At 37.5% G+C, this 13,146-nt stretch overlaps 1 protein-coding gene across 1 annotated transcript in view; it reads left to right on the top strand.

Annotated features, from left to right (window-relative positions):
• fmn2b (formin 2b) overlaps positions 1-10,362 on the top strand; it is a 48,426-nt gene extending 38,064 nt beyond the window's left edge. Inside the window, 2 exon segments of the mRNA XM_032502924.1 lie at positions 6,361-6,442; positions 7,724-10,362. Coding sequence (XP_032358815.1) covers positions 6,361-6,442; positions 7,724-7,750 — 109 coding nt within the window. The 3' untranslated portion in view covers positions 7,751-10,362.
• Positions 10,363-13,146: the final 2,784 nt, after the last annotated feature.

Raw genomic sequence — 13,146 nt, 5'->3', positions numbered from 1 at the left:
ATAACCCTCCTGTTGTCTTAGGGTCAATTTTGACTTATTTTCTTAAGTTTCTACATCAGAAATTTGGGTTTCTTTCCTGCAAATTGCCCCAAAAATAACATGGATTGAGCTTCACAAGAAAAATGAAGGATCATATCACTTCATTGAATGTTTATTGATTGATTGATTATTTATTTTCACTACAAAACATTAAGACAGTATTATATATTACACAAAAAAGATGTGACGGATGATCGTCGAAAAACCCTCCAAGGGGCTTAATAAGTGGCAATCTCCATAAAAACAATAACATTTAACAATTTAAAACAATTTATGTTATTATGTAAAAACTAAAAACTAAAACAAACAAGCAACAACAATAAAAACAAAAACAAACCAAAAACAAAATCAAAACAAACCAAAACACATTAATTAGTATGAAACAAGTTAAAATAGATTTAGAACATAACCCAAATGGAAAATTCGAGAATTTAGGAGCAATAATTTGACTCTCGGTTTAAAAAGTTCTTAGAAAGCTCAGTGAGTGAGGTGGGGAGACTGTTCCTATCTTTGACCCTCTATACATATACTAAACTGTGTTTGAGACGTGCGAGAGTAGGGAGGCTAATAAGACAACTACTACGAGTTGGATACTGATGAAATTCATTATTAAAGTGAAAATATTACAAAGGTGCTGGGGAAATAACTTTTTTATAGAGCTATAAACAAATAAAGCAATTTGGAGTTGATTCACTTGATATACAGTAAGAATACTTGCATGAGAAAACAATGATTCAGAGGGGTGTCTACGATTTACACAAAATATTACTCTTAAAGCTCGCTTCTGAAGACGAAAGATAGATTCCAGTTTAGTTGGGTGGGTGCTAGCCCAAGCAACATTGCAATAATTGATATAAGGATACAACATTGAGTAATACAACATAATCGCAACTTGTCTGTTAATCAAGTGCAGAGTTTTTCCTAGTACACCGACCACTTTAGCTAATTTTGTACTTGTGGCACTAATGTGAGGTTTCCAGGATAAAGAGTCATCTAATATAACGCCAAGGAAACGAGCAGTTTTAACATTTTTAATGGAGATATCATCAATTTGAATTTTCATTGAAGATTTAATTGTATCTGACTTAATACCGAAAAACATATAACTTGTTTTTTTTATATTGAGAGACAGTTTGTTAGACTTGAACCAAGTAGATAACTTGTCAAGTTCTTCATTAACTACTTTTATTAAAATTTCAGGGCTTTTATGAGAGTAAAACACACTTGTATCATCTGCAAATAAAATTTTAGAAAGTTTATCTGAGACATTAGGAAGGTCATTAACATATAATAAAAATAACAAGGGACCCAAAATGGAACCCTGTGGTAAGCCACACTGAAGGGAAAGGGGGGGGGAAGCTGTCCCATTATAGCTAACAGTTTGAGACCGGTCTGAAAGATAACTGGTGAACCAGAGTAGTGACTTGTTACGTATACCATAATGTGAGAGTTTTTTTAATAAAATGAAATGATTAACGGTATCAAATGCTTTTGATAGATCCAGAAAAACACCTACAGCATTTTCTTTCCTATCTTTTGCTTTATATATTTCAGTCAAAAAATGGACAAGTGCCATGCAAGTAGAGTGTTGTTTCCGAAAACCATACTGATGAGCATATAAAATATTATTTTTGCCCAGATGTTGGATTAATCTTGTGTAAACAAGTTTTTCTAAAACCTTGGACAGGGCTGGTAACACAGAAATTGGTCTATAATTGTTAAAAATTGCAGGGTCATCTTCTTTATAAACTGGTGTAATTTTTGCTATTTTCAACTCTACTGGCACAATTCCTTGAACCAGTGAAAGATTAAAAATATAAAGTAATGGTTTAATGATGTCAGGGTAAATTGCTTTTAATATTTTACTATCAATCATATCATGTCCTGGTGAACAGTCTTTTAAATTGACAATTATATCTCTAATCTCATCCTCGGTAACGGATGTAAAATTTAAATCCTCAGTTGTTGGGAGATTCATGTATTCTAATGGTCCTAAATGACTAGATGGAATTTTAGAGGCTAATGTTGGACCCACATCAGAAAAAAAGGTATTAAATCTTTTTGCAATTTGTTGTGGATCCGAGACAATAGAATCGTCAATCTTAAATTAATTTGGTAAATGTTTTTTCGAATGTTTTTTATTAAGAATACAATTGATGGTTCTCCACAACGAGGATGGATTATTTTTATGTTCAACTAATTTCACATTATAATAGTGGATTTTTGCTCCTCTTATGACATGATTTAGTCTGTTTCTGTATTTTTTAAATTCTAACAGATTAAATGGAGTAGGACAAAGAAGGTATTTTTTATATAATCTATTTTTGTTTTTTAATGACTTTATGATAGCTGGAGTTATCCATGGTTTGGACAATTTGTGTTTCAAAGGCACTGGTTGGAGAGGACAACATAAGTTGTAAACCTGCGTAACATTTTTTAAAAACAATGAAAAGGCCTTCTGAGAATCTACTGTTTGATAGATTTCACTCCATGATAATTGACTTAAAGCCTGTCTGAAATTTACCACATTTCTTTCACTGAGACTTCGTCTATATTTAATATTTTGTAAAGGGGGGCAATTTTCACTTTCATTACCAGCGATTAGAAATATGGGACAGTGATCAGCCACATCAATACACAGGACACCGGATTTCATACTCGTGTTATATGCATTAGTAAAAATATTATCGATATGAGTTGCAGAGGTATTAGTCACTCTGGTGGGGACTGAAATCATAGGATTAAAGCTATAGGAATACATAGTGTCAATAAATTCCTTAATTAACGTATTTCCCTGACTGTTTTCAATGTTAATGTTAAAGTCCCCCATTATGTAACAGTTTTTCCTTTCATTAGAAATGATATCCAGAGCATTTGAGATGTCAATAATAAATGCAGAAAGGTCACAATTTGGTGGTCTATTGATACATATAATTATTACTAAATTAGTTTCTAATGCTACCACTTCTGAAGAAGAATCTAAAAGCTTTTCAATGTCACCTCTTTCTTTATAATGTTGATTTGAATTGATAAACAGAGAAACCCCTCCACCCACCCTTCCCTTTCTACATCTAAAAATATGTTTGTAATCTTCAAGGTGAAAATTCCCAGCTGTACTGTCGGTCAGCCATGTTTCCGTAAGCCCTATCACATTAAAGGTATAATTCAAATTTTCAAGGCAAGTGGATAAACCCACAAAGTTTTTGGCCAAACTGCGAACATTTATATGAAGGAAAGAAAAATCATGTCTAATACTAAGAGAATTTATCAAAGTTTTAAAAGTACTTTCACAATGGTATTCAGAGGAGCCAGAATAATTCTGTTGTAGTTGGAGAATACTGTTTTGATCTGGATCAGAAGAAATCATCATGCACGTGGACTGGATCAAAAGAAAACATCATGCATGTACGATAAAGGAATTTTTTAAACTCCAACGGTAGTTGCCACCTGGTTTTGTTGACGGGGTTTAACTATGAGTCTGTCATAGCTAATAACTGCAAAGTTTCCCCTCTCTCTGGCCTCCTTCATAGCTGGTAGCAGTTCGGCCCTCTTCTTCCTAATGCGATCTGAAAAATCTTCATTAACATAGACACCAGTGTTTTTGAGATGAGCCTTTGCCTTAGTGAGAATAGTTCTTTGTCCTTGTAGCGTAGAAATTTTACAACAATTGGTCTTGATTTTGTTGTTTGCTGTTTCAAGTTTCCAATACGATGAGCTCTTTCAATTTCAATAGATTTTGGATCAATTTTAAGCTTATCATTAAAAAATTCCCTCACCTTCTTCTCAGAGTCTGGCCAAGATTCAAATGTGTTATCCTGGGTTAAGCCATCAATTATCAGATTATTTCTACGACTCTGATTATCAAGGGAATCAATTTTTGAGGCAAGATCATTCACTTCGGAGGTAGTGCACATTGAAGAAAGCTGCTGCAGTTGAGATTGAAATGAATCCACCTTCTTCTCCATTGCCCTAAGATCATCAATTTGAGCTTGGGAGAACTGAAGGCTGGTCTTCACCTCCTGCACATCTTTAATGATCCCATCAATTCTAGTGTTTACAGAGTCCAGCACTGTTTTTGTGAAAGACAGGAAGCTTGATTGTTGTCTATCAAGCATATCAGTGTAAAACTTCCTTTGTTCTTCCAACATGTCTTTCAAAATGTCCATAGTGACATAGTCTTCTTCATTGTGAAGTGCTTTCTCGCTGCTACTGCGTGACATAATTACCTGCTTTTGTGGATTACTGTGGATTGTAAAGGGGCCAGAGGCCTGGCCAAGAAATCCACTCAGGCAAAAATCACTCAATGGGAGGAAGGCCAAGGCTGGTGAAAAATCCGTCAAATATCAACTGTTTCAAAGACCATCCAATCCTTTGAGTTCAATAATCCTTTTAGATAAAAGTTAAGAAGACTTGTTGTATAAGAAAATCACTAGATCACCACTGCTTATTTTAGCAATGCCACAGAAACAGAGTTCCTTGCTTGACTGCTGCCTCCTCCTGGACTGCTTGCTGGTAGCTAAGCGTATGGGGCTCTGGATGCGTGACCCCGTGATTCGTGCAGTGTCAGGATTATCATCTTGCGCATGTGCACAGATGATGATGTTTTATTAAATGTTTATAGCATTTGAAAAGGACTGAAAAGGTTTCTAAACAGTATCCTGACTAAACTTTGACAGACTGTGATTATCCACTCAATCGTTACTACTTATGGTATGATTAGGCATAATTTCATTTTTAGGTTTTTCAGGTTTATTGACCATGAATTCCAAAAGAAAAGTATAATCTGGTGCAAATGAGTTCATGTTCTGTTGCGTTGAGGGGTCTTGATCACCCTGTCTGGGTTGTATTTGCTATAACAACCACCTCGCTGTGCTCATTACATGGCTACTTACCAAATAAATCAATAATTTAACAAAAAATATTGATTGAAATGGGAGTTTATTGATTTAAATTAGATCTAATGCAGATCAATATTATAAGCCCATATTAGGCATTTCCCGATCTATGGGTATTGGCACTTATAATGGCCAATTAAAAAATATCTTTTAATTAAAAATCATGATTCTGATGAATGAATATTTAAAAAAATAAAAACGGACTGTCAACTATATTATGAGTGTTGGTGTTGCATAGTCTGTCCACCAGAGGACGCTCTACAACGTCACTGTTAGTGATGGTGTTGCATAGTCTGTCCACCAGAGGACACTCTACAACGTCCCCGTTAGTGATGGTGTTGCATAGTCTGTCCACCAGAGGACACTCTACAACGTCACTGTTAGTGATGGTGTTGCATAGTCTGTCCACCAGAGCAACGTCCCCGTTAGTGATGGTGTTGCATAGTCTGTCCACCAGAGGACACTCTACAACGTCCCCGTTAGTGATGGTGTTGCATAGTCTGTCCACCAGAGGACACTCTACAACGTCCCTGTTAGTGATGGCGTTGCATAGTCTGTCCACCAGAGGACGCTCTACAACGTCCTTGTTAGTGATGGCGTTGCATAGTCAGTCCACCAGAGGACGCTCTACAACATCCCTGTTAGTGATGGCGTTGCATAGTCAGTCCACCAGAGGACGCTCTACAACGTCCCTGTTAGTGTTGGTGTTGCATAGTCTGTCCACCAGAGGACGCTCTACAACGTCCCTGTTAGTGTTGGCGTTGCATAGTTTGTCCACCAGAGGACGCTTTACAACGTCCCTGTTAGTGATGGCGTTGCATAGTCTGTCCACGAGAGGATGCGCTACAACGTCCCTGTTAGTGTTGGCGTTGCATAGTTTGTCCACCAGAGGACGCTGTACAACGTCCCTGTTAGTGTTGGCGTTGCATAGTCTGTCCACCAGAGGACGCTCTACAACGTCCCTGTTAGTGTTACCATTGCATAGTCTGTCCACCAGAGGACGCTCTACAACCTCCATGTTGGTAACACTGATTATTTTTTTTTGTTATTGTGATTTTGTTCAAAGGACTTTGAGGAGTTTGTATTTTTATACATTTTATTCATCAGAACTTCAATATATATTTATATCTGTTCTGACGGTAAAACAAATTATTATATTATTTTAGTGAGAACTCATAAATAACTACAAATATCTAATGTTAGGGAAATCTGTTTATGTTTTGTAACTAGTTACTTGATTTTTAAAAATATATACTGTAATATCGGCCAATAAATCAGCATATTGGATATTGTAATTAACCAAATATTCATATTGGTATCGCACTTAAAAATCCTTTATAAATCCTTTTATGCAACCCTTCGTCTATTACTCAATTACTACACAATTCCTTACATATTAACTGCATTCATATGCTGTGTTTTGCAGGTTGAAAGCAGCAGAAGAGTCTTTCCGACAGGCCAAGGAGAAGGCGTCCTACAGCGTCAAACCCAAACATGCCTCTGGCATCGTAAGTTCACCATGCACTCTTGTTTTTGTGATCACTTTATAATCTTACTTGAAGACAAAAAGCTCCAATAATGGATATATATTTCCACAGCCTCATTACCTACCAATTAGAAATAATTATAACGCTTTGAGAAACATCTGTACACTTTATTTTAAGTCCTCCTATTTAGAATTTGGAAATAAACAGTATATATACATGTAATAAATGCTATACAACACTCTCTAGGTGTGTATTAATGTATTTGTTTAGCCTGTCAAAATATACAAAATAGGAGAAAATACAAGTACCGCAAAAAGTAATCTATTTTTATAATTAGTCATTTATTGAGTTTTTGAACACCACTGTTACAGTGTAGTCAACATAGTAGTCTGCATTACAACTGACAATCTTAACCTACATCCCATAGTGATAATACAGTTTGAATTTGAAAAAAAATTAAAAAATGAATAAATAAAAAGGATTAAGCCAAAAGAGGTAATAGAAATCAACAAAAAATTAAAAAAAACACAACAACAACAAAATAATTTAAAAACACACATGGATCAAATGTACAGTTTTTCTACAAGCACCACACCACAAAAAGAAATACATCTTTAATCTATTTTAAAACAATTTTGAAATGTTTATTTAATAAATCAATGGCTATCGAAATCACTTGTCTCCATCTCTTGAGCACTTAAAATTAGGGAAACAGGTGCTGGTCACTGTCATGACACATGATGGGAAATTGCACTAGTGGCATTGAAGGCAGCAAACCGCTAACTTCCACAGTGAATATGAAAATGGAAATGAGTTGTGAGGCTGCCATCTCTCTGCCAAAGTCCAAAGCTCACCTGACCTAAATGTCTACCATTTCCACTTCAAAAATAAAGCTAGATTTCCATTTTAACCCTCTGAGGACAAAAGGTGCACCGCCGAGTCCAAGCGATGTTTGACAACACTCAATAAGTGTTAAAAAGTTTGACAATACTCAGTAAGCCATATTACACAATGTAATATATTTACTATTTTGTAAGAGATATGAGAAATATTTCCGCTTTAGGGCCAAATTACCTCTTTGGACACTGTTCTGGAAAAGTTTGTTCTGGACATTTTGATATGAAACACATGGGGATCAGGTTATATTAAAAACCCTTAAAAGGAGAATCCAAGAAGATATCTAAAAATGCACTTGGACCTCAGAGGGTTAGGCTTTTGTTTCTGTAGCTGTGCATTGCTTTTGTTAAGATGATTGACAGGTGTGATGCACTTAACCTCTATGATGTTATGTCCTTTCCACAGAAAGCCAAGCTTGGCATGAAGATTTAACTCAGTGGACTTGGAAGGCTTGTTTTGCCAACTTTGGGCACCAGTCGAGAGTCACAGACACAAAAAGTATGAAGAGGACCGAAGAGAAATTGAAGGGATGTATGTGCAGCTGAGCCAACTCAAGGACATCTTGTATCATTGATTTATTTCTTCCAGGTGAATTTGTTTTGTGTGCTCTGTCGGCTTGATGCCTGACGTTGCTCTCCTCACCAGCTGTCTGTTAATTGAATCCAACATAATCATGGATGGATGCTGCTGCAGGGCCACCAGGCACCATGTGTTGTTGGGATCGCCACAGCTCAAAAACACTATATATATATATATATACTGTATAGTATACATCAGCTGGAATAATAACATATGCCTATATGCCTTCATTTATAGAATACCAAATTAAGATCTTTAGGCAAACAGTTTAACTCAACTCACGTCATGAATAGCATCGACAACCGGGGCTTGTTAACCAGATTTGAAAGCTTAATGGAGATACCAGCAAAAGAGTCAGGAGGCTGCAAGGCAAAACAGTGTTCATCTGCAGTTAGTTTGGATCCATGGAAGCACATTTTCCAGGGTAAAGCCTGTCATGTGGTGCGTGGCTCACCCGCAGGTTTTTTTAATTAATATTTTAAGCCTTTAATGACAGGACAGCTGAAGAAGTAAAAGGGTAGAGAGAGGGGGAACGACATGCAGCAAAGGGCCGCAGGTCGGAGTCGAACCCGGACCTGCTGAGTCGAGGACTAAACCTCTATATACAGGCACCCGCTCACCCAACTGAGCTACCCGGGCGCCCAGGGTGCCCACTCATTGTGCGTTGTCGTTCTCGAAATCCCTTCGTTAGTGAAACAACAACAACAAACATCGAGCTAGCAAGATCCAGAAAATGTCACGTTTTGAAGAGAATTGTGGATGGAGCAACAAGGCAAGCCTGCTTTGTTTATTTGGGAAATGAATATAATGATTTGCAAAGAACATGTTTATGGCATTTCTTCTAATGCCTAACCGGGACGTTTTGGGACCAATTGGTGGGATTACTGTGGACGGAGATACACTGGTAAGAGCTAATGAGGTTCAAGCATGTATCCAACTAATTTAAATAGCTCACGTTACTGTGTTGTGTCAACAGTTAACTTCATTTAATATTGGATGTGGAGTTTTCTTTTGCGGGGTGCAAATGTTGCAACAAATCGAGTTCATTCAAGACCATTTTTGCAGAGCCACCGCCACTACAGAGCGCCGCCCAAGATAACTGGGATTAGTTTAAAGAGAAGTTTATTTTCTCCTATTCCAGAATGTATCTGTGGTGTAGCCGAACCTTACTCCACAGTGCTGGGGGGACAGCTAGACTAATCTGCGGTAACACTGATAAATCTAACCGGGCACAAATATGCACTCAGATGTGTCATTTAATCACATTTATGTTTAATGAAGACCATACACATTTGATTTACTTTTCTACACAACGTACATTCAACATATCTGTTACGTAAACATCAGCATGCAAAATCTCAATATGGACCGGAGAAAAGTGGCCATTTGTCAAGCACTTTATGTTTTTGCTGATAATTCCTCAACTGCGATGCGTACAAGAAAAATATTTTTTCTTGAATTGTTGGTTCAAGATTCCTTTTTTTCCCACTATTTTTTTTTTCTTCACTCTTACAATTTTCAGAAGATTTCTTGGTTTTTCTGAACTTGTCATGGGATTACGAAGCATTTCCCAGTAAATCCACAGAGCCGTGCCTGCTGGCTTGTATAGAAATCCTAAAATCTCAGCAGCAACTGACGTAAGAAAGGAGGTCGAGAGTGACCGGTGTTGAATGGCAGAACTTGTAGACACTCGGTGATGTATTGTTGTTGTACTGTCCAACATTTTCAAAATGCTATTTTGAAAAGTGACAGAAATCTGGGTTAGATTGCAGACACGTCCTTCTAAATGCCGCAGTAAATCGCCTCACATCGAGCACACGCTACATAGGCTTTTACAACACACACACACTCACACAATGCTGTTATTGATTCTTCATCCTGATCCCTTCAGATTTAGCCTCTCAGTTGAGAAATAAACACAGAATGCACTTAACATAAATGGGCTGAAGAATGTCACTGTAAACTTACATGTGTAATTTTAATGTGCTGTTCAATGATATGCCATATCATACCACATATACCTTAGGGTGTGTGTGTGTGTGTGTGTGTGTGTGTGTGTGTGTGTGTGTGTGTGTGTGTGTGTGTGTGTGTGTGTGTGTGTGTGTGGTGTGTGTGTGCGTGTGTGTGGCGTGTGTGTGCGTGCGTTCAACTGTGGTTGAAAATTATGTGCTGACAGATGTGCATAGTGCGTTAAATTACCGCCATTGAATTGTGTTGCAGAATTACTGACTATCAATGTAAAGTAATAAATTGTTTGAAAAAAAAAAAGTATTATGAGACACTTTTTGTGTTTCTTTCATTGATGTCCTTGTAAGCTGGCCAGCATGATACTCTCAACAGGAACTTTACTACGTTTGAACAGTTTCATGTGCAATAAATGTTTATACATGTACTGTGTATGAAGAGGATGCATGGCGTCGGAGAGTGGTGTAATTTATGTAAAATAAAGAACGAATTCTGCATTATTTTGGTTTTATGCTATATTTTTGCTGTGATAAAGTGCCAGCCTTTGAAAACTCCAGCTGGATCAATGCAATCTCCCATTCAGCATTTCTTTCAACAGTCTTTGAGGAAAAAGTGAAGTGTGTTCCTGGGGTTCCATAAGAGGAATGTGAATGTACTATAGCCCAAACCACTCAAAGCCTTTATATTTCTACCACCTTAAGTAAAAACTAAGTAGAAATTAGACATACATTCTGGATAAATGAAGATCTTCCACAAGGGGCTCCTCAGTTACTTTGAAAATAAAATAATCTCTAAAATAAATCTCTTAACATGAACCCAACAAATTATTAGTAAGTCTACATTTTTGTGAAAAAAATCCATTGTTAGGCTTACTGTCCTCTAGGTAAGGTAGTCACTAAAGCACTCCAATGATACAGTTAATCTTAATTTATTTAGTTTTACTTTACTCATTTTGTGTCTCTGGTGCTTCCACACGCATACGCACTTGGAAAAACCTATCCCTGTTGTTTTGAGTGAGATCTGGTTTCTGAATGTCCACTGTCTTCAGTCTCTGGGTGAGCTGTTCAACATCTGCACAGCTTTCTACATAACTAGCCGAGACAAGGTGGCTAACCCTAGCATGCTAGCTCTTTCTCAATGGCAAAACACTGTTCCAACACCCACTAGTTGACCATAATCTCCAAAAGAACTACTTCCTGTCCCTGTTTTGGAGATATTTGACAAGTGGTCCTTGTCAAGAAGAAGTCTCCCAGCTAATCCTGCCTTGGACTGACCAAAGCTGGAGAAAGAGTTGTCTAGCTGATGGGAGCTTACCTAGCTACTGAGCATGTGCAGATCCTAACAAAGATAGGATAGAAGTGAGATGTCTCACCCTGTAGCTAAAACAGAGACCTAAACACACAGGGTGAAAAGAGGATCTGCAGCAATGTGCAGTATAACAAAAATATGGTGTTTTTTGAAAATGAAACCATGGAAACCTATTCTGGTAGAATTTCAAAATAAAATTATGAACCTGAAAAGGAGCAGAATATGGGCGCTTTAAAGCTTTAGTGAGTAACTTTTTGATCTAAATTAACGTCTGTTACATTCAAGCCATTGCCAAATGAGTTGCTACAAAAATAAAACCTCTTCTGAAGAGTCCACGTTTTTTTAATCTTCCATGTCCTACTTGGCTACTAGCAACTGTGTGGAGGAGGGGTGGGGGCTGTGCGATCACGGAAGGCTTGTGTCATGTAGACGCAACGACAGATTTGTCGTCATTACTTAGAATTCCTCATGGGGGAGACAGAAACTACGCACTGTAACTTTAAGGATTCACTATGCCACATGAATAAAATCATGTTGGTATTTTAATAGCTTAGTATTCCATGCACCGGAAAGGTATGTAAAAGGCTTTGGGCCTACCTACATGTTATTGTAGGCCCAGTTTAATGTGCAACTAGAATAGAATAGAAAGCCTTTATTGTAATTATACACGAGTGCAGTACCTGTGCAACGAGATTCAAGCAACCCCTTTACAGTGTCAACCCGAAATATAAAAATATAAAGTATAGGTAGTGCAAAAAAAAGAGAGAGTGGGGCTGGTGCACAGTCTTGAGAGCATCTATATACATATTTAAAATTGCTTTGTATACACATTATGCAAAAAGTATTAATAAAAAATAAACATTGCACTGTAATTAAATGGTTAAGTACTAAATAGTAAATAAAGAAATACTGCACAGAATGAAATGAAATGGTTAAATGTTAAATGTTGCACTGGATGAAATTGCACAGAATTTCCAGTGTCCTTTTAGGTAGTATATATCAGTATTGCACAGCAGGTGGGAGAAGAAAGTCCAGGGTCCGGGGGGGGGGGTCCGGGGAAAGGCTGTGAAGTGAAGTCACTCAAGAATATTGGGCTTTTTGACTGGGTTTGGTTGTTTTTTTTGAACCGTAGAATGTTGTTGTCCACTGAAAGTAAACCTATATGCTTGCACTACGAGCTTTACGTTGGTCGATGTAAAGGCGGCACCGTTGATTATGGGAAGGTGTAGGTGGACTGTTCAATGGCTGTGAGAGCGTTTTTCTTTCAGTCGAAAGAAGATGATTCAAGTCCAGCTGCGCGTTCAATCTGCTGATTTGTCTCTCGGTGGCGAGGACCCTAAGCAACACCCAACATCGTGTCATGGTTCTGTCCTGGTCTCAAGTTTCTGTTTTAACTGGTTTCATGGACTTCCCGTTTTATTTTGAAAGCCACTGTTTGTCTTCATTCACTTCACTTGTCTTCCTGACCTTTGTCTACTTTCCCACCTGTGTGATTACCCCCAGTTCCTTATGTGTCTCACCTGTGTGTAATCATCATCACATCATCACCTGTTCCCCTGTTATAAACACTCACACATTCACTCACCTGTGTCCGATTTTTGTTACTCCCCGTGTGTCGCACGCTCCAGCGTTGTTCCAGTTTGTTTTCCCCATTGTTTCCTTTCATTTTGTCTTTAGCCTGACGATGAGTTTGGCTGCCGATGTTGTACCTGATTGTTCTACAGAGATGGGAAGAAACGAAGTACAAGTGCTGGTCTCAAGTAGATTTTTCATTTTTTTTTTACTTAACTATTTATTTTTGTTCTGACTTTATACTTTTACTCCTCACATTTTGACACAAATATCAGTTCTTCCTCCTTACATTTTACAAAATTGGCTTGTTACTTTAGTTTCAAATAATTTCAGCTGAAACTAAGTAGATGGGAATATACGTTGTACTTCTGCACCACTACAAGACGACTCGACAGATTCGGCGG

Source organism: Etheostoma spectabile, chromosome 21 (genome assembly GCF_008692095.1).
Source record: "Etheostoma spectabile isolate EspeVRDwgs_2016 chromosome 21, UIUC_Espe_1.0, whole genome shotgun sequence".
NCBI lineage: Eukaryota > Metazoa > Chordata > Actinopteri > Perciformes > Percidae > Etheostoma > Etheostoma spectabile.
The sequence above is the reverse complement of the archived record's forward strand: the minus strand, read 5'-3'. Positions and strand labels throughout refer to the sequence as shown.